We start from the raw sequence: 23,813 nt of genomic DNA on the forward strand, positions 1-23,813 counted from the left end.
GCAAATCAGAGGAAATAAAAATAAACTGCCTTATTAATTCTAGGAACCTTATTCTTTTGTTGAGCAGACTGTTTCCTTCTTAATATCCTGATTTTAATGTTTTGCCAGACCTTGACCAAATTCTTTTCTTTAGATTGGACTGATTTTTTTACCCCCTAGAAATTTTATGTTCTGGCAAAAGTTTTGAAGAGTGCTAAATAACCCGATTATGTAGATCCATGAGTGGCCTTGCACAGTAAATTGTTGTGGTAGTGTCGATATATTTGTGTTACGTTACTGTCTGCTTGATAGATAATGTAGTAGGCAAGATCAATGCCTAATATAATTATGTCAGTAGAAACCTTGACGTAATGTTGATATAATGGCCCTGCAATGCTCTTTCTAGGGCAAGGACATGGCATCTATTATCTTTCATCTTCAACTTTAACATCACTTCAGCCAGTCTACAAAACCCCTCTTGCTTTGCACCAAGTCACAACAAGGATTTTCCTAAAAGAATGATGGATTGATTTCTCCCTGACACTGTCCTGCTAAGGACAGGGAGCTGTGCAGGGGCTAAATAGTGTGATGGGTTGTGCTTATGCACCTAAATAGAGCTGTCCCTATGTGGACACCAAATGTAGTAGTGATTTTAGTGTTGATGATTTTAGTCATGAGGCTGCATTGGAGGCATGGGGAAGAGAAAAGGAGAGTGTATTATACAGTACTGTAGATGCCAGCCCAGCAAAATAATTTAAAATATTATAAGGACAAAGGAGGCAGGGAATATGCCACTATTATGAGGTAGTTCACTACTTAGGAAACACCCTGGACATGTGTTTGAATTTTATAGCATTGTCTGATAAGACAGAGCATGGTCAGTCATGGTGTTGGACAGACATTCAGGAATGAGCCTATTCTCTGGAGAATCAAAGCCAGCTTTGATATCAGTGGGAGCAGTGAATCCCAAAGGATTTGCTAGCATCATTTTCTTTTCAAGACCAAAACTGATAGTTAGGTCATGGATTGGACTTGATGATCTCAAAGTTGTCTTCCAACCTGATGATTCTTTGACTTTTGGGATGAAAAGTAATGAAATTTGTTGCAGTTGGACTAGATGATCTCTGAAGGTCTATTCCAATCCTAACTATTCTGTGATTCTGTGAATTAGAAGACTGGAAACTTAAAATGCTGCAAAACTGTGGGGGAAAGGCCACAAGGTTTTTAACAAGCTGGATCCAAGGAGAAAGGAGACTCACAGAAGCTATCAATTTTCTTGAATATTGCTGAAGTTTTTAACAAACCAGGATGAGAAGGCAATATTGATGTATGATCTGAAGCACAGAAGAATTTAAAGTTCCATGTTGCAACACTGCAGCCCACAGACTAAGTAAGAACTTCTGTGAGATAATACGAAAAGATGGCTCAATGGACTTCCTACTGAGAACAGTAAAAAAAAATCAGCATTAACTTCAGTGAAAAGTGGGAAATAGGCTGGAAGAATTTATCTCATGCAGGTTCAGGCCAGCTCAGGTGACATCCTCATGAAAAGGAAAAACAAAGCAACAGAAGCAGCAGCAATGTGTCTACTCAACGCTAAAAGAAAAGCCACTTAACAGTCAAACAACACAAATACTGCTATTAATATGGGGTTTGGCTGCACCATATTACACAAAAGTGCACATTCCAGAATTGTCTGTAGCTTGAGCTGCATCTGATACTGATTTTTCTGTTGTGTGTATGTGTGATCATGTGCAGCAGAGGTCTTTATTATGGTGCTGCCACCCAAAACTATGAAGTAAAGAAAAAGTAGCAGTGTGTGTCAATTTTGTGTGTCCTTCTCAGTTGTAAAATTATGAAAACAGCCTCTGTGTGAAAAAGTGTGTGCTGATATGAACAAAGGTGATGAATTCATAGCTTGTAAAGGTTTATCCTCAGATTACCTTGATTTGCACACAGCCTGTTTACTATGGCACAATAGAAAATTTGTTTCATGATGCATGCACGGCAAAGTCAGAAAAGTGTACAAATGAGCAGTGACATTACTGGGGAAATGTATTTACACAACTTTCAGGCGCTCAGCATGTGCATTGCACTCCTTTATGTAGAGGTAGGGAATTGTTACAAGGCATCTTTTAATGGAGAGCAGCTAACTGTAAAATAATCTTGTTTGTATCAGTCTACAGACCACCAAATTTGTCCTGTGCCCATAGCACATTTGTAAAGAGATTGAATGAAGCAACAATGGGAGGTGCATGTGAGCCTGAACAGACACAACAGGCAGGTTATGCAGCTGCCTGGTGCTGCAGTGGCGCCTATCAAAAAAGCACTAGAAGGTAGGTTTGTAAGAACTTGGATCCTAGTAAGGGCACCTATGAATAAATTTAGCATCTGAAGCATCTTAGGCCAAGGGCTCACATATTTCACTTGACAGTGGTAATGAATGAGAAGGGACACCCTACCCCCTCTGCTCAGTTGATTTGGTCCTGTCTGCTCTCCCATGGGAGAGGCTCTTAGGGAGGTTTTGGCCAAATATTTGCAATGAACAGGCAACCAAGTAATATCTTCAGAGGGCACTAGTGAGCTTCTCAAAACATTCCATTGGCAAGTGCCCAGATATATTGAGGGGTAAAGTGTTCCACCAATATTTGTGTACTTCTGAATCCATCAATTTCCCACACCAGATATCACTTTTTCAATTTACATAAAAGATAATTATGTTTTTACTTTTTGTATACTATCTATAAAAGGGTTTGGAAAATTTCCAGATCTATCTCCCAATTCCTGTAACCAGTGAATAAAATGCACACTTTGCCAAAATTAGACAACTTTTTTTAGGAAGAATGAATCTATTTGTAGATATTTTTCTTATTAGACTTCTCCAAATGTGATAAAACTAAAAGCTGATACATTTAGCTAATGATTTGCATTGGACTTTACTTTTCATTCTCCTTCCTGTTGTTGGACCAGTATATAAAATTGTGCAGCAAATCTACTATTTTTTGCTTCTTTTATGAAACTTTAAATTTCTTCAAATTCAAGTATTTTATTTAGTATAATTTTATGCATGTGGCCTTATACCAATTACCATTTCCCAAATTTAAAATGCTTTTATGGTCCTTGTGAAATAAAACTTCTTAAAAAAGAATGCTGTGATAGCATCAAAGTTGGAGGCCCATGAATTAAAAGTCACAGCTAAAACAAGTTTAGAATTAACATGAAGGTCACAGATAATGAAACATGAACAATTAATTTGTCGGGGTTTTTTTTCCCCTATAAATACTTATATCCTTTGTTAAAGAGTTATTGGGTGTTGTAATGCTTTTGAGCCCTGCTTTTCCTCACAGTTTTGTACATTATTGAAGATGACAGTTTTAAAACTGCACAAGCAGTACAGAAACCAAGACATAATACTCACTGGAACTTTCCTGAGACCAGTTATTTTTATTTAGATGTACACCAATCATTCAATGGAAAATTACCTTTGTCACAGTAAACTTTATCTGTGGTAAAATCCAAATTGTTGATTTTAACAGTTTTCATATTTTATTTTGTATTTTGTGTTGCTTATTATATAGCACATTAAAACAAATATTGATTTGTCAAGTAGTCACTTGGTGTTAATGCAAAAACTGTAATGCTACATTGCTGATTGCTATGCATGCTGAAATTATGCCAAATAGCATGCATTGGTGGTGATTCATGGTCTCTTTCTCTTACACAAAAAACCACAAAGATGGATGTACACATTTGCACACAGAGACTCGCAATGAGGTAAACAGGACTGGTCAATGTTTATGTGGACCTCAAGAGCAGGAAACAACTTCCTAGATTTAACTGCCAGTTTTTGGCTTTCTAGTACTGGTTGTTTATTTAGTTGCCTGTTTAATTATTTTCCTCTGGACTAGTATATTTAAACACAGGATCTAATTATAGATTACATAGGATTGCTATCAATTATATTTCTCTCTCTTCCTGGGTCAAGACTGGAGCTTTCTATTTTTATTAGAAAGAAGAGTAAGCTGCAAATGCAAACCAGAATACATACCATGCCTCTATTTTACCATGTGACTGTATTTGCTACCTCTTTTCTTTGCAAAGTCCCCCAGAAAAAATATAGATAAAATACTTGATACTAAGTACAAGCAACAATTCCTTGAAGACATTAGATTAATTAGAGCACTACTGTTTATTTAGCAGCACTACCAAGTCACAGTGGTTTTTGCAATTGAAATTCTGCAGTTAACATACAGAAGAAGACACTGGAATCGCAGAAGATAAATGTATTTCTCTTCTTCCAAAATGTGTTCAAGGACAGGGTCTTTACAACACAGCTGATAGTCTACTCCAAGTTGATACAATTTTTTATATGTGAGCTACCTGTATTTACAGAAGAAAGCTTTGCACAGCTGTTTTTCATTTGCCCTATTGGTATTTAAATACCTATATGGTTCAAGCAGATTTTGTGGTTTTAAATCACTGCTGAAAACTTGTCAGAATAAACTGCTTATGAAGCCATATACCAATTTCCAGAAGAAAGACTGAAACAGGCCAGTTTGGAGTCTCTACTGACAAAATGATTTAGCATATCAAAGCAGAGGACACCAGCTATTTGATGGCTATTGTTGGGGCATTTCTGTCATATTTCCTCTTACGTTTGGTTCCTCTCAGGTGTATGCTTCTAGTACAACTGGATCCCTTCTGTTCACACATGCAGGGAAAAAAAAATCCTACTACTTGTTCCATGGGGTTAGAAAAACACTGTAGAGAAAAAAAACACCTTATAGGTCCTGCCTCACAGTATTTCCCCATTGCTTAATCAAGTCCTCCAGGGCTATTGCAATACAAGTAATAAACAATAATAACTAAGGCATTCTAGTACTCTGGGGTGTTGAGCATCCTTAACTTCCACTAGAAACTCGATGAATGTGACAGGATTAAGGCCTAAAGCTTTAAAATGCTCCTGGTACCATTCATTTGCTCAGACAGGGATTAAAACAGGCAGGCAGTAGCAAAGTGGTAAATATTGACTCAGCAGCAAATAAAATCAGTCCATTGAGGTGGAGTGTACAGTATGTGGTGGAAGAAGAGTCACGAGAAAGCAATATTGCTCTTGGGCAGATTAAACAGTGTACACCACAAACCCACATGCTGCTTCAGGAAAGTCAGTGTTCATAAAACAGTGACACTTTACACTCTTAACAATCTTGAAACAAGGAAATTGAGTGTGCTTTTTTTTTTTTTTCAATCTGGTAAAAAATTATTTTCTTTAGTGGCAAAACAGATGAAGTCTGCTACTAGTGAACAACCACCACCCTTTAAAATGTTTTTAAATGTGCATGTGTAAATTTTATTTCCTGTCCACAACTATGTTAAAAAATCTTACGATTTTTTGTTTATAAAATGGAAGATGTTTCAAGACCATTCTCTCCTATAAAAACACAAACACTCTATAGAGACCCCTATAAAGAAACCCTATAAAGAAAAATAGATGACATACAGGTGTTCAAGTGATGAGAAAGATAACAATTTTAATAGCTTTTGTCAAGCCTTTTTTGGTGTGTGATTTGTTCCACTCAAAATCAGTCACTGGAACACCATTTTCTACTCAGCATATAACAGTCAACAGAGAACCTACCATCAGGCTGAAACATTTCATTTGTCTCAGCACCGTTGTTAAATTTTATGTTTCTACAACATTATGAATATGCCATTTCATGTTGGAATGAATGTGCATTAACAGACAGATGAACACTCCTTCATTTGATTGCTCTTCCTTCCTCTTCCCTACTTGTGGAATAAAAACAGTATAAAGAAGATGATATTAATGTTGTAGATGCAAGTATGCCTGACAGTTCAGAAACCCTGCATTTCTACATATGAATGTGAATTATGTTAATGAAATGTAGCAATCAGAAAAAGAAACATCTTTTGAGTTGCATACCATGAAAATTGCTGGCAAAGAACAAAATACAGGCCTACCTTACAAAATGGCTGTGAGATAAGGAGGGGTGTATGCATTTGAGGATAAAATTTCTAGTTCCACTGCAACTGGTAAGAACAATGGGCTTTTGTGGTTTTCTTTCCCAATACTTAAATGGCCATCTGCTTAAGTCTGTGTACAGCTATAAGGAAAAACAGTCTTCTGTCAAAAGCTCAATCATCCTCCTAAGCGGTTGAAACAACCATTAACAACCATTAAGAGGTAATAGGATAAAATAATAGCGTAAAATCACTTTTTTTTTCCCCCAGGCTAGCCCTTGAGTGTCTCAAGCCATTTTAAAGGCCTAAATATGAATGTTTGCATGCAATAGATTTGTGGAGATGTGCTGATAGTGAACTTGGAAACACACATATCCAAGCTCTTGATATAAATATGAAAGGAAAAGTAAAGTGATTGCATTATACTTCAGGTAAGTTTCTTAGGGACACATATATAGGGTGTCACCCTTTTAAGCTTGATATGGAAACCATGTGCCATCTGAAATACCTCAGAGAATTCAAAATTTATAAAAGAATATTCTTTATTGGAATAGACTGGCAGTATGACAATTCATTATGTGAATATGGAGTCTACATATTCATTTACATATAATTTGACATTTCAAAGTAAACAAAAAATGTAGTATTTGTTATTATGCTCAACATGAAAATCACAGTTTATAAAAGAGAAATAGACTTACTGAATAATTCAGAATTTACATAAAAAGGACAAATACATTCTGGTAGATAGTACTGCATAATGACTATTTCAACAGCTGTTCATGTGAATTTCAAGTAACAGGCTATACATCAGCAGCCTACTCAGAGTTCAGTGCCAGCAGGTGAGCTGTCAGCAGAACTACTCTGAGGCCAGATGGAGCCTTCCAGGTCTACACAAAGAACCGACCCAACCAGACTCATCTTTGTATCAGTGGAGAAAGCCAGGCTCAGTCATTTCCAGGATACTGACAACTGCACCATGGCACAAAAAGTACCCTGTTCATGTAAGACGGCTGACATGTGAAAACTGACTGATGCATCTGGAAATCATTTCTATTTAGCATTTGTAGCAGGACAGACTTCTACATGCCAAACAAGATCACTCTCAACCATGCACTGTGTAATCCACCAGTGGATGTTTGGCACAGCAGCTCCAAACCAGAGCAGGCCTCCTGGCTCTCCAAGCTCTGCTGTGGTGCAGATCTGTATCCTGAGAGCAGCCTGCTGGAAAGTGATGGGCAGACCTGCCAGGGCCCCTCACTACTCTCACTCAAGAGATAAAGTCCAGCTCAGCATCCTCAGCTGTCAGGGATCACAGAAATACATGGGGAAGCACTGGACAGTTAATGTACTATCCAGCAGTCTTTCATGACTTTCTTCAAAAATAGCTTTAATCTCAGTTATGTGAAATGAATGTAAAATTCTGTATATGAATGGAAATTTTAAAAGTCAACTGTTAACTTGCAAGACAGAGGGATCTAATAATTGTTGATTTTTACCTCAGAATCAACTAGTTATGATACTCTCTGCCGGAACCAAAGAATCACCAAAAGCCAAATAAAACCTGAATTTAATAAATGAAAATATCTTTACTAATATCTTGTAAAAAAGGGTAGCAGTCAGTATATATCTCCCTCACCAAGTAAAAGGTCATATCAGATCACTGAAGTGAAAAGCAATGTACTGCACTGTACAGGAGATGTGACAGCAACATTAGCTGTTACAAAACATCTTTCACCAAATGAAAACTGTACTAAAAAAACAAAACAAAACCAAAAAACCAAGTATCACTCTAACCTTCAGGCTACAAACAATGAAACTTGGGGTACTGAAGACATGAATAAAGCAAGCTTTTTGGAAAGAAAGGTTTCATAAAGTGGTCTTCTGTTTAGAATCTCACTACTAAATGTCAATATGTATGTATTTATGCATTTCACATTTTCCCAAGATTCTGTGGTGTGTTTTTACTGTTTTACACTTTTAGAAGTCACAAAAGCTCAAAAGGAGAATCAAGTAGTTCTTCAAATGATTTGCCAGTGTAATCACAAAGGGAGAACACCAGATCTTCAGGAGATCAGTAAGGGCTCTTCAGTCTTAACCTCACTAAGGTCCAATTTTGCCTTGTGTATTCACTAACCAAAGAAACCCTGCAGAAAGATCAAGGGCAGCAAAGACAAGGTCAAACAGTGTATGAAGTGGCACAGCTATTCCTGGCTGCAGTGCATTGGTTTTTTCACATGAAAGGTAAAATATAAATGTAAAATATATCTTACCTCCCTGTAGCTAATTATTAAGAAATATAGGAAGAATACAACATTTTCTAGTACCATAGACAAACTCTAAACATGCCACTTAAAATGTCAGCTTCTTTCAAGCTGCCTGTATATCATTGACATAAGTGGCCTCACTGCTGTTAATGAGTGACTCATGGATGTTTCTTGTACAGAAAGAACACAAAGTATGTCATTGTAATTCTGCAAGTGAAGTAATTTACATATATATATATAAGTTTTGTACTGCATTACACTGAAGAATATTGTTAATGTGGATTTGCTGTGCAGATGTGCAATTTTGAATTTAGAAGAGACTTGTGGGAGTATGATCTAAAATTCTCATTTAGACTTTCCTTGGATACTGTCAGGAAAATATATGCAGGATTTACTAATGAGAAGTGTGTATGCATATACTTGGTATTGCTTTATGGAGCATTTAAGAGCCTCATTGTTATTGAAAAAGTAATACTTTTCTCAATAATCAAAAAGCAGTAAATTGTTCACTTCCAAGCCCTTTTCTACATGCACAAATGCTGCAGTTCTGTCAGGTTTTCAGAACAGCCACAGCCACTGTATGTTAAAATATTGGGAAATTACGGGTTTTCCTTTCTGACCTTCCTGATCTTCTAATACAGATACCATCACATACAGTTCCCTTTAAAGAAACAAATTCAAGGACTGAGTGAGCATACTCATTAGCAATTGTGAATGACAGGAGTCATCAGCTTGTGAGAAGAACTGTAGCTCCTGAAAGACTCAAATAAAGAAGATTTACTGAGGTTAGGGGAGAACAATGAAAAGGAGTTTCTAATGGTACTTCATACTACTTTAGGTTAAACTCAATGCTATTCTGTTTTTTTAATTCTTCTGAGAGAAAGGCAAACCAGAGATCTTCTTAAAAGAAGAAAAAGTTTTTATTGAGAAGGTGAGGAAATATGCAAAAATGAACAAAAATTATATAACAAAACTGTTGTTCTAACTGTTAGCTTTCTGAGCATTTTTTTTACTTTTGAGAAACTGTTGAGTTTTAAAATTCTGAGCTAAACCAACTTACATGTTTTTTTCAACAGCACAATGTATAAATACATTTTTAATTGTATTAAACCATTTAAAGCTTTTCTTTTTAAATGCCAGTGTCCTACAATGCATTCACTTTGACGTTATAATAAAATATACAGTGGATAATTTGTCTGCAGCTGAATTCACAGATGTTGCATAAGTGAGGAGGGGCATCAATCAAACTGCAGGACACATGGCTGGTGGCTGTCCTTGCCATTCGCCAGGCTAAGAAGTGGAAGAAGAACAGCAGCAATGTCAGGGATCAGCAGTGAGGTAGGGTATGAAAGCTCCTGTGCTACTGCATATTGCTGACAACAAATGTGGGAGGAGGAAGGTAGTGTGCCCTATTGCTGTGAGGATGGGAGCCCTGACGTGGATTTATACACCTGACAGGTCATTATATAGGCTCTTACTCTATCCACAACAAGGGAACACAAGTTAATGTCCTTTCTTCTGTAAAGTAAGCCAAACATACTAATCTGAGTAGTGACAAAGGTCAAATTCACTTAGAAAGGAAATGAGAAGTTCTGTATTTTCTTAGCATATCAGCATGTTAGGGTGTTGCAGCTATAAATGTCATACTGTGTTGTAAATAGATATAAACTATAGTTATCAGTTAATAGTTATCAACTGCAGAGTAAAACTCTTCCTTTCATCATTTTTGTTGGCGTCCTGAGTTTCTCCCCGTTCCTGATTTCTTCACCTTCCTCAGAAGGTGGGTATTGCTGTCTACTGTTAGCCTGTTCTTTCTTTTGTTATACTACAAATCCTATGATCTTTACACCTGTGGATTGAATAAGGCTTGAAGAACCAATATAGATCTGCAGTATCTCTGACCTCTTCTGTCCAGTATATTCCAGATCAGTCCTTGTGGAAAGAAGTCCCAGCTGGCTGCAAGCAAAGTCAGAGCAGTTCAGTGTGAGCCCAGAAGTAGCTGGCTGTGCTGAAAACTGCAAATGAGGGTCTCTCACTGTTTCCAGTGATAATTCACTTTCTTACCTAGAACCCAATGAAAAGAATTTTTGTTAACTTAAAAATTCACTAAGGTTGATTTTTGAGATTTGCAGCTGGCAGGAGAATTAAGATCATTTATCAGTGACCAGCAATCCTTGCATTGACAGGATACTTTGATAAGCTTTTTGATCTTTTGCCAAACAAAAGTGATTAGGGTTATAGGAGTTTATAACTTTCTTTGGAGAAACATCTGCACACACAGAGTGCCAAACCTGATGATTTTTTTCTCATATCAGAAGACTTTAAAAAGAAGAGAAATCTTTCTTTAATATGCATGAATGATCATCAGCAAATTGTGTTATGGTGACATGCTTGTCAATCTGCTTTTCAAAGGATGCAAGGCTTATATTTACTAAAATGATGTGTAAGATATAATGCCCAAAAGTATATGAGATTGACCTTGCTTATGCAAAGACCCGAAATGTAGGCATTGCCATCTACAGATACACAATATCACCTTATAAGTATCCTGGGATGTGATACACAAAGTTATGCCTAACATTGTAAAATTATTTTAATTTTGCATTTTTTTCCTGGAAGAGCTGGTGGGCAGAAAGATGATCTAATATTTGATACAGGGATAATGTAAGAATGAAAATTTATGTGGGATCTGTAATTTACAAGAGAAAACACTTGCAATGCTGAAATTTCCTATGAGAAATTGATGGAAGACTGAAAACTAGTTACAGTGGAAAGAAATACTATAAAGTTCTTTAAGTGTAGCAGAGAGAATGGCCACGCTGCCTCACAGCTGGAAGACACCTCAACTTGCCTCACCTTTGGAGGTGAAGAGCTGCTGGAATGGTGAGGTGCCCGGGTCGGCAGAGCCGAGGGGCCGCTGCCGGCTGAGCTCGGGCCTGACCGGACCTCGCCTGCTCTCGTGGAGCCAGAGCGGCCCGCGCTCACCCCGCCCGTGAGCGCAGCGCCTATCCCAGGCGGCTCCCATTTCCCCTCATTCCATCCGGACGGTGAAAAGCCCTGCTGCCTACAGCCAATCTGAGCTCCAAGCAAAAACTATTTGTTTCCCTAACCTCGGGGACTCAATACTCCTGTTACCACGTGCTTCCTCTTGTCATTGCCCGGTGGGAAGGCTGCGGCTGAGCCCCTGCCCTTGTGAAAGGGGCTGGGAAGGGATATGCTTGCCGTCAGCGCTGTCGGCCCCGGCAGGCGGGAGCCGCAGCAGCTCGGCAGGTTTCGAGTCCGCTTCGTCACCACCGCCTGGCCCCGGCGCGGCGGCTGCGTTTCCCAGTGCTGTTTTGGCAGGAAAGTCGGGTTATTTTAACAGGGAAGTATAGTTCCCCACGGGGCGGATGGAACCCTCAGCCCGCCCCAGGGACGGCGGCCGGGCGGAGCATGCGCGGCGTCCGCTCCGCCCCGGGAAGCGCCGCCTCCGCCGCCGCCGGGCGCGGGGGGACGAGCGGCGGTGGCCGAGCGGCCGCGCCCTCCGCCATGAACCTGCACCAGGTGCTGACGGGCGCCGTGAACCCCGGGGACAGCTGCTTCTCCGTGGGCAGCCTACACGACCAGCCCTTCACGGTGAGCGTCCCCCGCCGCGGCCGCGGCGCTTCCGCAGGGCCTGCCGCCGAAAGCGGCTGCGTCAGGCGCGGCGGCGCGGGGGGCCCCGGGCGCGGGGCTCGCCCCGGTGGCGCCGTCCGGCGGCGGCGCCGACCGAGGGTCGCTGGTCCTCGGCCCGGCGGGGGCGGGGACCCGCAAAACTTGTCGGGAGCGGCGGCCCCACTGCCGGCGGCGGCCCCGGGCGGGCGCGGAGCCGGCGGGGCGGCGGGCACATGCCGGCAGCGGCGGTCCGGGGCCGCGGAGATGTGGTGGCGGTGATAAAGGATTACATAAACGGCTGTCGGGACGTGCGGCTCGCTCTGGAAGGGAGTTTCAGCGCTGCCTTGCAGTCAGGAAGGTGGCTGAGATCCTCTCCTGCGTATAGCTGAGGAAGACTTGGAATGCCCAGCCCTCGTGTTGCTGAGGTTTTCAAAGGCTGTTTGAAGTCCCTGTGTCTTAGAGTGGAGAGAAGGCAGTTCAGTACGTTGTAAAGGCCAAAGTCGTTATTGGCCTGCCTTTTCCTTCCTTTTGCTTTTGTTTTGTAAACACACTTTTGTTGTGTTCTTCTTCCCACCCTCCCTCCGCGTAGGGCTGAAGAGGAACGAAATCAGATGCAGCGAAGTTTCTCAGGGCACCACGCTGGGGTATTTTTAACCTTACCTTTTATGGTTGCCCCCAGTTTCAGCCTGGGGTGCTCTCCGGTTTGATAAGGGAATGATAGACGGACATGCAGGAATGAAATCTTGTTGTTTGCTATCCCGTCTGGTGTACGCAGTTAAATTCGTCTAGCTACTTGCAGCTTCTCCTGGGGCAGTAGAGCAGAGGCGCTTCCCCAGGGTTAGGCTGGCTCTGCGGAATCTGCAGCATTGTCCGGCCATGTCCTCGCTTCCTATAAATAAGTTCATGTTGGAAGATATCTTAAACTACAGCGGTTGAGACTTCAGACACCAAATTGTGCCAAACTCTCTAATTTTACATATCCAGAAATGTCAAAGACCCACCTGTGGTGGCAGAAGCCATTTAGTAAGAGATAAGGAGGTCTGCTTTGCAGAGAAATGCTAGTAAGCTTTCAAAATATCTTGTCATAAGTTTGCCATTTTGATGTCATTGTTTTTTGAGGGAAACAATTTGAGTCATTCATGTCACTAGACTCACTTTCTACCTGTTACAGCTGAACTTATGTAAAGTTTTGGAGGTCCCCAGTGGATAAGAAGAGTAGGAATCTCTTCTTGAGGAGAATGGAATGATTGGGAAGTGTAATTTTTGATATTCATTACTGTGGTCTCTCTTTTGGAGGAGCTGTTTTCATGGAAGTATATTGTAACAATGTTTCCTGGACATAAATGTAATAACAATATTTTCTATAGCTTCATTCATCTTCCTTTCATTATCCTTTTCCCTGAAAGGCTATTAATGGATTTCTTTTCCTCATATTTAAAATGGCTAACAGAAATATCCTTGACTGCTTCAGGGTTGTTTTTGTTGTTGTTACTTATTCTGTAATGCTGTGTTAAGTTAACAAGATTGCGCAGAAGGATTAAGTAGAAGGTGCTGAAGCTAATTTCTGCTCTTTTGGAAAAGGGTGATGGACTCCAGAAAATATAAGGACTTAGAAAATATAAGGGAAAAAATTGAGCATAGTATTTCCCTGTCTGAAATTATGATACAAGCATTAATTAGTATAAATACGATTGAATTGTATTTTAGAAATGGAAAAAAACCTGAAACTTCTATGCTTCTAGTTATTGTGGCTGAGAACATAGGAGTTGGTTCAAGGTTATCTACTGTACAGGAGGGACAAGTTGTCCTTGTCCAACAGGAGAACTTGGTTTGTAATTTTTTTTTTTAGATACAGTATGCTTCAGGATATTTTCTCATAGACAGCACTGAATATGCAAAGTATTTTAAAATATTACAGTTCTAAGCTAAAAATATCAAGATTCTTCTCTTAAAAGCTGAAAATTTTGAAGCAAAATTAGTATAAAACTTCCTGTATCCACTGAGTCATATACACGTTTTTGAGCATGTGCTGTTATGTTTTAAGGAGGTGTTTCAGATATCTAATGGGAGGCAGGTTTCTTGTTCTGACTTTTTTTTAGGATGTGAATAGTAGAGTGGAGGATGAGCTTCTTTGGAGAGAACACTGATAAAGTTTTTAGCTCATCTTTTATTTATATGTTGAAAAAGGCTCATAAGTATCAAGATACCATAAGAAGCATGCTTGTTGCTTCTCTGCTGAGGGCAGGTAATAGTAGTGTATCGCACACTAAATCAGTGAGAACCTGGCCCTCAGCTGTCAGAAGTTACCTGTGTATTCTTTATGTCCTTCTCCTGATACTGAATTATTTTATTTTCTGTGTACTTATCTGCAATGGAAGACATCCCTTGCTTTCTTTTGTTCATGTCAGGTCTGATATATTCAAGTAAAAGTTTAAAAAGCTCCTGGAGTTTATCACATAGGATTTCTCTGAACTAGTTATTACTGAAGTTGTATGTAAGTTATTAAGAGGGTAACTAGCACTGATACAATGTTTTTACTTATTCAGTTCTGATTCTGTGATTTTTTTTTTTTAGTCATTATTATTTCCCCCCACCAGAGTAGTAGAAGATTTTGGAGGGGGGGATGTCTCTGTGAGCAATAGCAACTTTACAAGTGCAAGTCACAAGACTGATAATGAAAGTCACAAAAGAGCGATTGTTCGTAGGGGTAAAAATATGTGAAAGAAAGATTAATTACATAGATTATTTCAATGGAACCAAAATATTTCCTGGACAGATTTCATCTGTGTGTGTGATTAAACTAATTCGGGATGTGAGACTTGCTATGTACAATTGATAGAACTGGAAACTAAAGATCTTAAGTTGAAAGGCACTGGAAAACTGGGGTAGGAGTGGAGTTCCATAGCTTGGTCAAGACCACAATGAGTTTTCTAAAGGTACTGGGTTGCAATAGAAGAGGGCTTCCCATTCTGCAAAGTTTTTTTGGTAAATAAAAGTAATTTCTATGACTCAGTGATATTGTTTCTTACCTGTCTAGAAAATACTTAATATTTGCGCTTAGAACTCCCTGGATATCTGTAGTCCAGAAAATTGAGATATCATAGTAGTCAGTCAAGAAGTTACACTGTTTACACCTCAACTGCTTCTTGGTTAATATTTACTAAAGGGAAGGGATTTAGTAGGGAACCTTTTTAAGCATTCCATTTTTTTAAAAATAATACTTGAGTTAAGCTACTCTGGACTTAAGAAATTAATTGTGTCTTAACTGAATTAATTAAAAAAAGATTAAGTTTCTTTACACATCAATGAAAAGTGCAGTTTCATGATTCAAAGTGCAGTGAAACATGATTCAAAGGGCATGGCCAATCAATTGGGTACTTACATATACTATAATACAGTTGTAGTGTAATAGTTCAAGTACTTCTCATAAATAAAAAAGTTGATTTTTTTTCTGAAACATGATGAAATATGGTTGCTTAAAATTTAATTTACCATCCTAATAAAACAATTTAATTATTTTAAATAAATGTTTAAGTGGAATACTTAGACTAGTGTAAGTTTTGATGAAAAAGTGGAGAGAGAGAGACACAATACTAAAACAGAATAAAATAATTCAGCAAGACTATGTGGCTCATGGTGGCTGTTTTGATTTTGACTGTTCTATGCTCAGGACAGAAAAATATAGCAGTTATTACAGTATCATCTGCTTCATAGATTTGTCTTTAGTTTTATCTTGACTTTTACTGAGCTTTGCATTGTCTTTCTAGTGTATGTTCAGCCCATATATGCTTAATGTCTTTATATATAATGTATCTGTATAAATGTGCATCTGTGCACACATGGTCTGCTGCATTTAGCCATGGATAATAGCTGCCCTTCATGTAAGAGAGGTAGGTTAAATAAAGTTTGTACAAGTTGTCCAAGGTAAGGTGTCAGCCCTTACATAGCTGTAGCAGAAACTATGTCTGTCAGTACACAGAAGAAATATGTCAAGAAGGTTGATTGTAAGGGAAATGTGTTGAAGATGCTGTGCTATGTGAGAGGTTGAGACCACCAATTGTTTGCTTTCCTTCTGTTGAGAGTAATTTCCAAATAGCAGTCTCAGATTGTGAGTTGTGTATGTCAGATTTTCCCTTTAGAAAGAAATCAGAATAGTTTGTATAACTGTCTCTACTATTTCCCATCCTTTTAAAGCACTGTTCTAGTCAAAATTTCTGTTATTCTTCTTCAAAGAAATACTAATCTCAAACTAAAAGCCAACATTGGATTGAAAGGAAAGGCAGAATGTTTGTGAAAACCCACTTCTGCAATACAAAGTCACATTAATTTTCACAGGTCTGGAACATCTTTCACTTCCTAATTTCAGGCTTGTTTGCTATGTCAGCAGCAAGTGAGATCCATGGTCCTGCAGCTTGAACTAGTTCTATCTTGTTTATTTCTGTAACAGAAGAACAAAGCATTGTTTAATAAACATTCCAAGTACGTGATAATATCATGTTAGCTGCTTGTCTTATTGTGCAAAGAAAACTTTCTTGTAAATGTTCTAGGGCATTCTTAAGGTGAAATACTTTTATGGCCTGCCAGCATCAGACGTTGAGGCTCTGCTTGCTTCAAAAACTTGTCTTAGGGTTTTAATATTATTATTTTTTAAAAGAATTAATATGTGTTTAGGAATTCTTTCTTCATTCAACTGTATGACAGCATTTTGTGCCTTTCCCCTCCCTCCCTTCCTCTCCCCTTCCCACAAGAGAATATAGGCAAGCTTTTATCTATCTATCTATCTATCTATCTATCTATCTATCTATCTATCTATCTATCTATATATATATACTGGAATCACTTGCACTTTGTTTAAGAGAAGCCTGGAATTACCTTTTTTCTTGGTTACCATTGTTTACAAAGATGCACTCTTATTAACTCCTGTTAAAATGAAGATCAGTGGCATAGACAACTCTCGTAATAAATGTTAGATAAAGTGACTGGTAGGCAGAATTCATTCTTGTTGTATGTGAGACCCTCTTAGTTATGGAAGGTATTTCTTACTCCCGAGTACAGTCTTCTATTATACTACACTAAAAAACCTCTGCAGTGAATAAAAAAATCTTAAGTGTAAAATTAGTCCAGCAGTTAATTTTATGCACTTCGTTTAGAGAAATATCTTTGTTTTGTAAGAAACTGCTGCTTAGGAACCTCATTTTCAGCTGAAGTCTGGGCTCCAGTGAGTGTGTAAGAGGATCTGACATCTCTGCACAGAGTCAGTCTAATGGATGCATGAGTTGCAGGGGGGACAACAAAGAACCAAAGGAAGGACACCTTAGGAGGGGTACACAAGCTTCCCTCCTAAGGTGTCGGTCAGTGTTGAAGAATAATGAGAACAGTACAAAAGGGAGACAGTTGCCAGAAAACTTAGTCACCTTCTTCTTCAGACACTTATTCCATTGCAATATAAAACTTCCCTACCCTCTGCATCCCTTGCCTTTTGTCTTTGAAACTGTGGTTCTCCTGCAGGCGAACATTAACTAAACATCAAAAATAACCTCCAAGTCATCATCCTTCTGCTTGGCTGTAGTTATATTTGGAAGCTCTTTGAAAAGGCCTTTTTTTTTTCTCCTTTCTATCTCTTTGGGAACAGATCAGTTCTACAGGCTTAGGAGCTAGTCCATGGTTCTGCAGCTTATTAGCATTGGGAAGCTAGTGTGACCAGGTATGATCTAATCTGTCTGAACAGACTGATGTCTGAAGTGATTCCTTTTTTTCCCCCAGGTGTCAGTCTTTTCATAGTGTGGAGAAACTCCAGAACATAAGGTATTTTCCTTCAGGAAACAGCAGGTCCATGATGTACTCTTGTCCATCATAGCCCAGGTTGGCAGGGGCTAGCCTGGGTTCTGACTTTTGAGCAGCACAAAGTTAGAAGGATATAAAGCTGTGAGAGAGCATCCAAAGGGGCCGGTGAAGGGTCTGGAAGGAAAGCCATGTCAGCAGTGACAGCCTGACTGAGGGTAGACCTCATGACAACTTACATCTTCCTCATGAGGGAAAGTGTACAGGCAGGACTGATACCTTCTCTCTGGTGACCAGTGACAAGACTCTAGGGAATGGCCTGAAGTTGTGTCAGGGCAAGTATAGGCTGAGTATTAGGAAAAGGTTGCTCTCTCAGAGGATGGTTGGGCACTGGAACAGTCTCCCCAGGGAAGTGTTCACACCCAGCCTGAGAGAGTTTAAGAAGTGTTTTGACATTGGACTTGGGCATGTGGTTTGATTCTTGTGTAGGGCCAGGAGTTGGATGCTGATGATCTTTGTGGGTCCCTTCCAGCTCAGGATATTCTATAATAACTGTTCTAAATCCTATTTTCTGATGCATTGATGAATATGTGATTCCTCAAGTCTCCAATGTATAAAGTTTGATAGTTAGTAACAGAGTTCTTTCAGTGCAAAATGCCAACTGTACTGAGGTCTAAAAACTGATGGAGTTATGATCTTGTTAAAATAGTTATTTTATGGATTGCATGACTTCTACTAATGGTAGAGTGACTATGTAAGAGTACGTGACTATGTAGAGTAACTATGTGTTACTCATTGTGGTGGAAGTATGGCATTTTATATGAGGTTTAACAAGATCAAATGCAAAGTTCTGCACCTGGGTTGGAACAACCTCTGTTATCAGTCCAGGCTGGGAATGAAGGGATTGCGAGCAGCCCTGCTGGAAGGACTTGGGGGTGCTGGTGGGTGAGAGGCTGGACATGCCCCAGCCATGGGCACTCACAGCCCAGAAAGCCAAATGTGTCCTGGGCTCCATCCAGAGCAGCATGGCCAGGCAGGTAAGGGAGGGGATTCTGCCCCTCTGCTCTGCCCTGGTGACAACCCACCTGGAACCCTGCATCGAGCTCTGGGGTCCCCAGTGCAGGGAAGGCACGGAGCAAGTCTGGAGGACGGCCATGAATATAATTAGAAGGATGGATCACCTCTCCATGAGGAAGGGCTGAGAGAAATTCAGTCTAGAAAAGAGGAGTAAGGATTAACTTATTGTGGTCTTCCTGTTCCTGAAGGGAGCCTACAAGAAAGATTGAGAGAAACTGTTTACAAGAGCCTATAGTGACAGGACAAGGGGGAATGGCTTCAGACTGAGAGTAGGTTTAGATTAGATGTTGGAAAGAAATTCTTTACTGTGAGGTTGATGAGGCACTAAAATAGTTGTCCAGAGAAGCTGTGGGTGCCTCATCCCTGGAAGTGTTCAAGGCCGGGTTGGATGGGGTTCTGAGCATCCTGGTGTAGTGAAAGATGTTCCTGCCCATTGCAATGGAGTTTGAGCCAGATGATGTTTAAGGTCCCTTCCAATCTAAGGCATTCTTTGTGTTCTATCCTATGGTTGTGATGGTGGCACAAGGTGGTTTCAGGCTTGTCTGTGAAGCTAGAAATGGAGAGAACCAGATGGGAGAAGTATAGTAAGCCTTTGAAGTGCTGATGAGGCCTGGAGGGGGGCATGCGCACACAGCCGGTGGACTTCATACAGCCTTTGACACTTCAATCTTAAATACATTTATAATAAAGCTGGGTCTAGGTTTCTATATTATGTCTTTACATGGAAACACTTCTTTTAGTTTGTTTTTGTTTTCCTTAAAACTGCCTCTATACAGAACTCCAAATTCTGAGAAATGACTTTAGGAAAAATTGTATGTATGATATTTCTGAATAAGCTTTTTCTGGTGAACTGTGGACTTAACCTGTGAGTCACCAGGTGAGATTATTTTTAACTGAAGAAAAAAACATTCTGTGGTGAACAGGTCTGAAATTAGTGCCATCACAACATCAAAATAATTACTTTAACATTTGAACAAAAATTACTACTCAATCTCCTCTTTTGAATGAGCTTTCACTTTAGATTGCTTTGGAACCTGTAGTTCAGTATGCTAATTAGTAATAAATGCTGCTCTTTTGACGAAAGGAATTATGAATGTCTTGAAGCTGAAGGGGGAACTGGAGAGGAAGGGGCTCAAAAACCTACCAGTAATAAGTGTTCATAAATAAATATATGGTTATATTTAGTCTGCAGAATTATAGACAGCATTTTCAATTATGAGGTGGTGCCTGGTGTTCTACTGGTTGCAGTGTGATAACTGAGTATTGGCTGGGAGTGGTGAACAGAGTCTTCTGGCTAAGACTTCTTTGAAGCATCACTTAATCCTTTGTGGGGAAAAATGTCTTCGGACTGAAATCTCGACATTTTTCATTTTATTTATTTATTTTAAGATATGTGATGATATGATAGTCTAGGCCAGTCTTGGTAAAAGTACTCTTTCATGTAAAACACTTGAAAACATGATAATCAGATTTCAAATTTATATATCTAGCTTTTCTGCTAGATACATATTTTTATATCTGGCTATTCTGCTTTTGTTTTCAAGTTTTTATTTAATATATTAGAAATTCCACAGTTTTTATTTAGTATATTAGAAATTAGTAGAGGAGTTGGTTGTAAGGCATGATCATTTCTGTCAGTGTATGGAAATCTTCCATCTTCAGTTTCTGTGGTGCTATTCTGCTCTTGAAACTTTTAGTCAATTAAAATAGTGTATTTTTGATCCTTTTATCAGTCTCTTGCTAACAGAATATTTGTTTGTGCTCTTAATTTTGTTGCTGTCTTTCTGACTAACTTTTTAATGAGTATGCTTTCCTTTTTCTAAGAATTTCATCCTTAAATGCTGCTTTCTTATGCTAATTGGCTGATTTTCCTCACTGTTGTTTTCACAAGTTTCTCCAGTGTTTAATCTCGTCCTCTATTTTTATCTGTACTAAGTATGTAATAAAACTTCCAAGAAGATTGGAAGAAATTTTGACTCAAGCATTGCAAGACGCAATGAACTGGCTCTGTGAGTGTGTTAGATATATCAACATACTCAGTGAACATACTCAATATAAACTTGAGAGAATAGAATTCATGCAAATAACAGGAGACTCAACAAGTTCAAGAGGACAGTTTTGCTTATGTATAACTAAGCTTCATGTTGTTAGTCTTTTGATTTTTGCCTGTACAAAGTCCTTACTAAATGTTTTAGTAAAATTTTAGCTCCTCAATTCTATTCCCCCTTTTCAGAAATTTCAAAAATTAAAAGAAAAACTTCTAAAGTCTCTGTCTCCAATCTAAGAAATATATTACTTTTTTCTACTTTGCAAAAACTTTGGGTTTTATACTTTTACATTTGTTTTAGATGTTTTTGTGTCTCCACATTTTTTTGGTTTTTCTGTCACCAGAAAACTACTGTTTTCTTCTTATGCAAGTCTTATGACACACTTGTAAGCATGGAGAAAGAGCAATTTGCCACTTCTATTGCTTGGTTTTAAATTGCAGGCATCTGTATTTTCTCTGCAAAGACCTCTTCTGACTATATAGTGTTTTACATGGGTAGGATACATGAACTATGCGGTTTCATACTTCACTGATATGCTGTAAGTAGATAAAGCTTTACATTATTTTTGGAGTGTTTTTTTTTGTTTTTTGTGTGTTTTTAATTTTTTTTATCTATACTGTAGGCATATGCATCAGGATGTGATATTGTGGTACTGGGGACTGACTTTGAACGATTACAGATAATCCCTGGAGCAAAACACGGAAACATTCAAGTGGGATGTGTGGACTGTTCAATGCAACAGGGGAAGGTATGTAGAGCAGTTTTTCTAATAATGTTCCAGCAATGTCATGTTAAGCACCTTCTTAGGAATGTGTATACTTGCAAGTTAGGGCATATATACTACAATGAATAGTAAAATGACTGATTGCTTTCTGTCTTTACTTGTAAGCAGCATGGTAAATGTAAATAGTAACCATAGATACAATAGATGGTTGTAGAAGATAGGTAGGACTGCACAGGAGGCTGTGGATTCAGGGCTACATTCAGGCCAAGAATTTGACTAAGAGATTACTAAGTTAGAAGCAAAAGTAATTTATTTACTATGGCTTTGCACTGCTGGGCATGTCATTGACATTGTTTGACATGTTAGTGGCTGGCAGGAGATGACTGCTTCCACAAAAATCACTTTCAAATCATCCAGAAAAATGATATCTGTTTCAAGCAATTCATGAAGCCTCTCTTGGATGGGGTTTACTTTCTTGAATTCTTAGCTTTTGTTTTTTTGTAGGCAGGTCTGCATCAGAATGTTGCATTTTAGACAACATTGGGTTTTAATTCCTTTTAAGAGAGCTTTTTTTTTAGTTTTCCTGTCAGAGTGAAAAAGATGGGATGTCACTGGGATGTCACAGTTCCATAACACCCTGTTGGGATGTCACAGAGATTAAACTGTTGATCAATTTAGTTGGAACTCTGGATAACTATTTGTTCATGTAAGAGGGCTTTTCTGCCTCTGCTGTTTCTTTAAGCTTGTCCTTGTGAGTAGATAATGTCAGCTTTCTGCTCATTGCTACAAGCCTTATGAGCTGATGAGAGCTTTGGTTATATTCTGGTGTCCATCTTGAGACAAGACCTCTGATGGAAACCAGTTTGTGTTTGCGTGTGAGCATTGTGCTGATGAAACCCCAGCCACACCCTGTTCCTGCTTTTTAGCATTTGAGTGATAAACTCTTGCAGTGCTAGTGAAGGAACACAAATGAAAATGAGGAAATACTCTTCTCTGTGTCTCTGGCACATCATATCCATAGTCTACCTGGGTTTCTCCACTGGCTGCTATTAACTAGAAGGGGTTTTTTTTGAGTTCACTGGGCATTATTTTTCTAAGTTTGCAGGGTCAACTGGATTGCATGATGCCAATTCTGTATACATTTAAATGAAAAATTGTCCTTGAATTGTAAATGAACACACATGAATGTGTCACACTGTAAGGCTTACCAAGCTTTAGAGTTTTTTCATTTCATAAGTAGACCTGTGAGGTTAGAGTCTGCAAGTTCATATTGTTTGCTGTAAGGAAACTTGATGTATTTCTAAAATGCTGAAGTACTAAGCAGTGGATGGCTAGGTATTTGCTTATTGACCAGACTGATCAATGAATTTTCAGGTCATTCTTAAAAGGGTGGAATGTCTTCTTAGACATTCTTCATCAGTACTGACACCAAAAATCCACTTTGGTTTGTCAAAACGTACAGTTCCAATGCTCTCAGTGTGTCTTCATAGAAGTACTCCAGCTCTCTGACCATTTTTGTGTCCCTTCTTTGGACCCAACATGTCCATGTCTGCCTGGTGCTGGGGACACTGGATATGGTACTCCAGCTGATGTCTCACTAGGGTATGGTAATCATCCCCTTTACCCTACTGGCTGCCCTTCTTTTGGAGCAGTCCAGGACATGGTTGGCTTTCTGGGATACAGACACGTGCTGCCAGCTTGCGTACAGTTTTTTTGTCCACCAGTCTCCCCAAATCCATGTCCACAGGGTTGCTCTCAATCTGTTCATTTCCTTAGTCTGTGCTGATGGTATTGATTCTGACTGACCCCAGTGCAGGACCTTGCCCTTGGACTTTTTGAAGTAGGCGTTCACATGGTTGCACCTCTCTGCCTGCCGAGGTCCCTCTGGCTGGCATCCCTTCTCTCCAACCTGTCGCCTGCCCCACACATCCTGGTGTTGTCAGGGAACCTGCGGAAGGTGCTCTCAATCCCACCATTATTCTTTTTGGCAGAGTGCAGTTCAGTGAAGATGCAGAGTGAGTGCTGTAGAAACTAGTGGAAAGTTTTGGAAGCAGTAGTTGCTCTGAACACTACAAGTTGAGCATTTTGGAATGCTAATCTGTACTTTAAAACCCACTGAGCAATAAAATAGGGAAAAAAAAATCCACATTTGGAGAAAAGGAACAAAGGGAAAAATCTAATCAATATAAGTTTATATGAATTTTTGCTGTTGGGTATGGAATGGAATTATTAGAGAATACAACAGTAAGTCAGGTAGTTAAAGAGAATTAGAGAGGGCAGATATTAGTTTGCAAAATGCAAAATGCCTGAAGAAACTTCTTC

At 39.2% G+C, this 23,813-nt stretch overlaps 1 protein-coding gene across 13 annotated transcripts in view; it reads left to right on the forward strand.

Annotated features, from left to right (window-relative positions):
- Positions 1 to 11,563: 11,563 nt before the first annotated feature.
- The window catches only part of DMXL1 (Dmx like 1), a 77,400-nt gene continuing 65,150 nt past the window's right edge, over positions 11,564 to 23,813 (forward strand). For 4 of the 13 annotated variants that reach the window (XM_038125216.1, XM_038125220.1, XM_038125222.1 and 1 more), the window contains exons 1-2: positions 11,564 to 11,843; positions 21,390 to 21,515. In XM_038125216.1, the coding sequence (XP_037981144.1) occupies positions 11,661 to 11,843; positions 21,390 to 21,515 (309 nt within the window). In that variant the 5' untranslated portion in view covers positions 11,564 to 11,660. The other 9 variants (XM_038125221.1, XM_038125226.1, XM_038125217.1 and 6 more) reach the window with 5 other exon arrangements.

This window comes from Motacilla alba, chromosome Z, assembly GCF_015832195.1.
Source record: "Motacilla alba alba isolate MOTALB_02 chromosome Z, Motacilla_alba_V1.0_pri, whole genome shotgun sequence".
Classification (NCBI taxonomy): domain Eukaryota; kingdom Metazoa; phylum Chordata; class Aves; order Passeriformes; family Motacillidae; genus Motacilla; species Motacilla alba.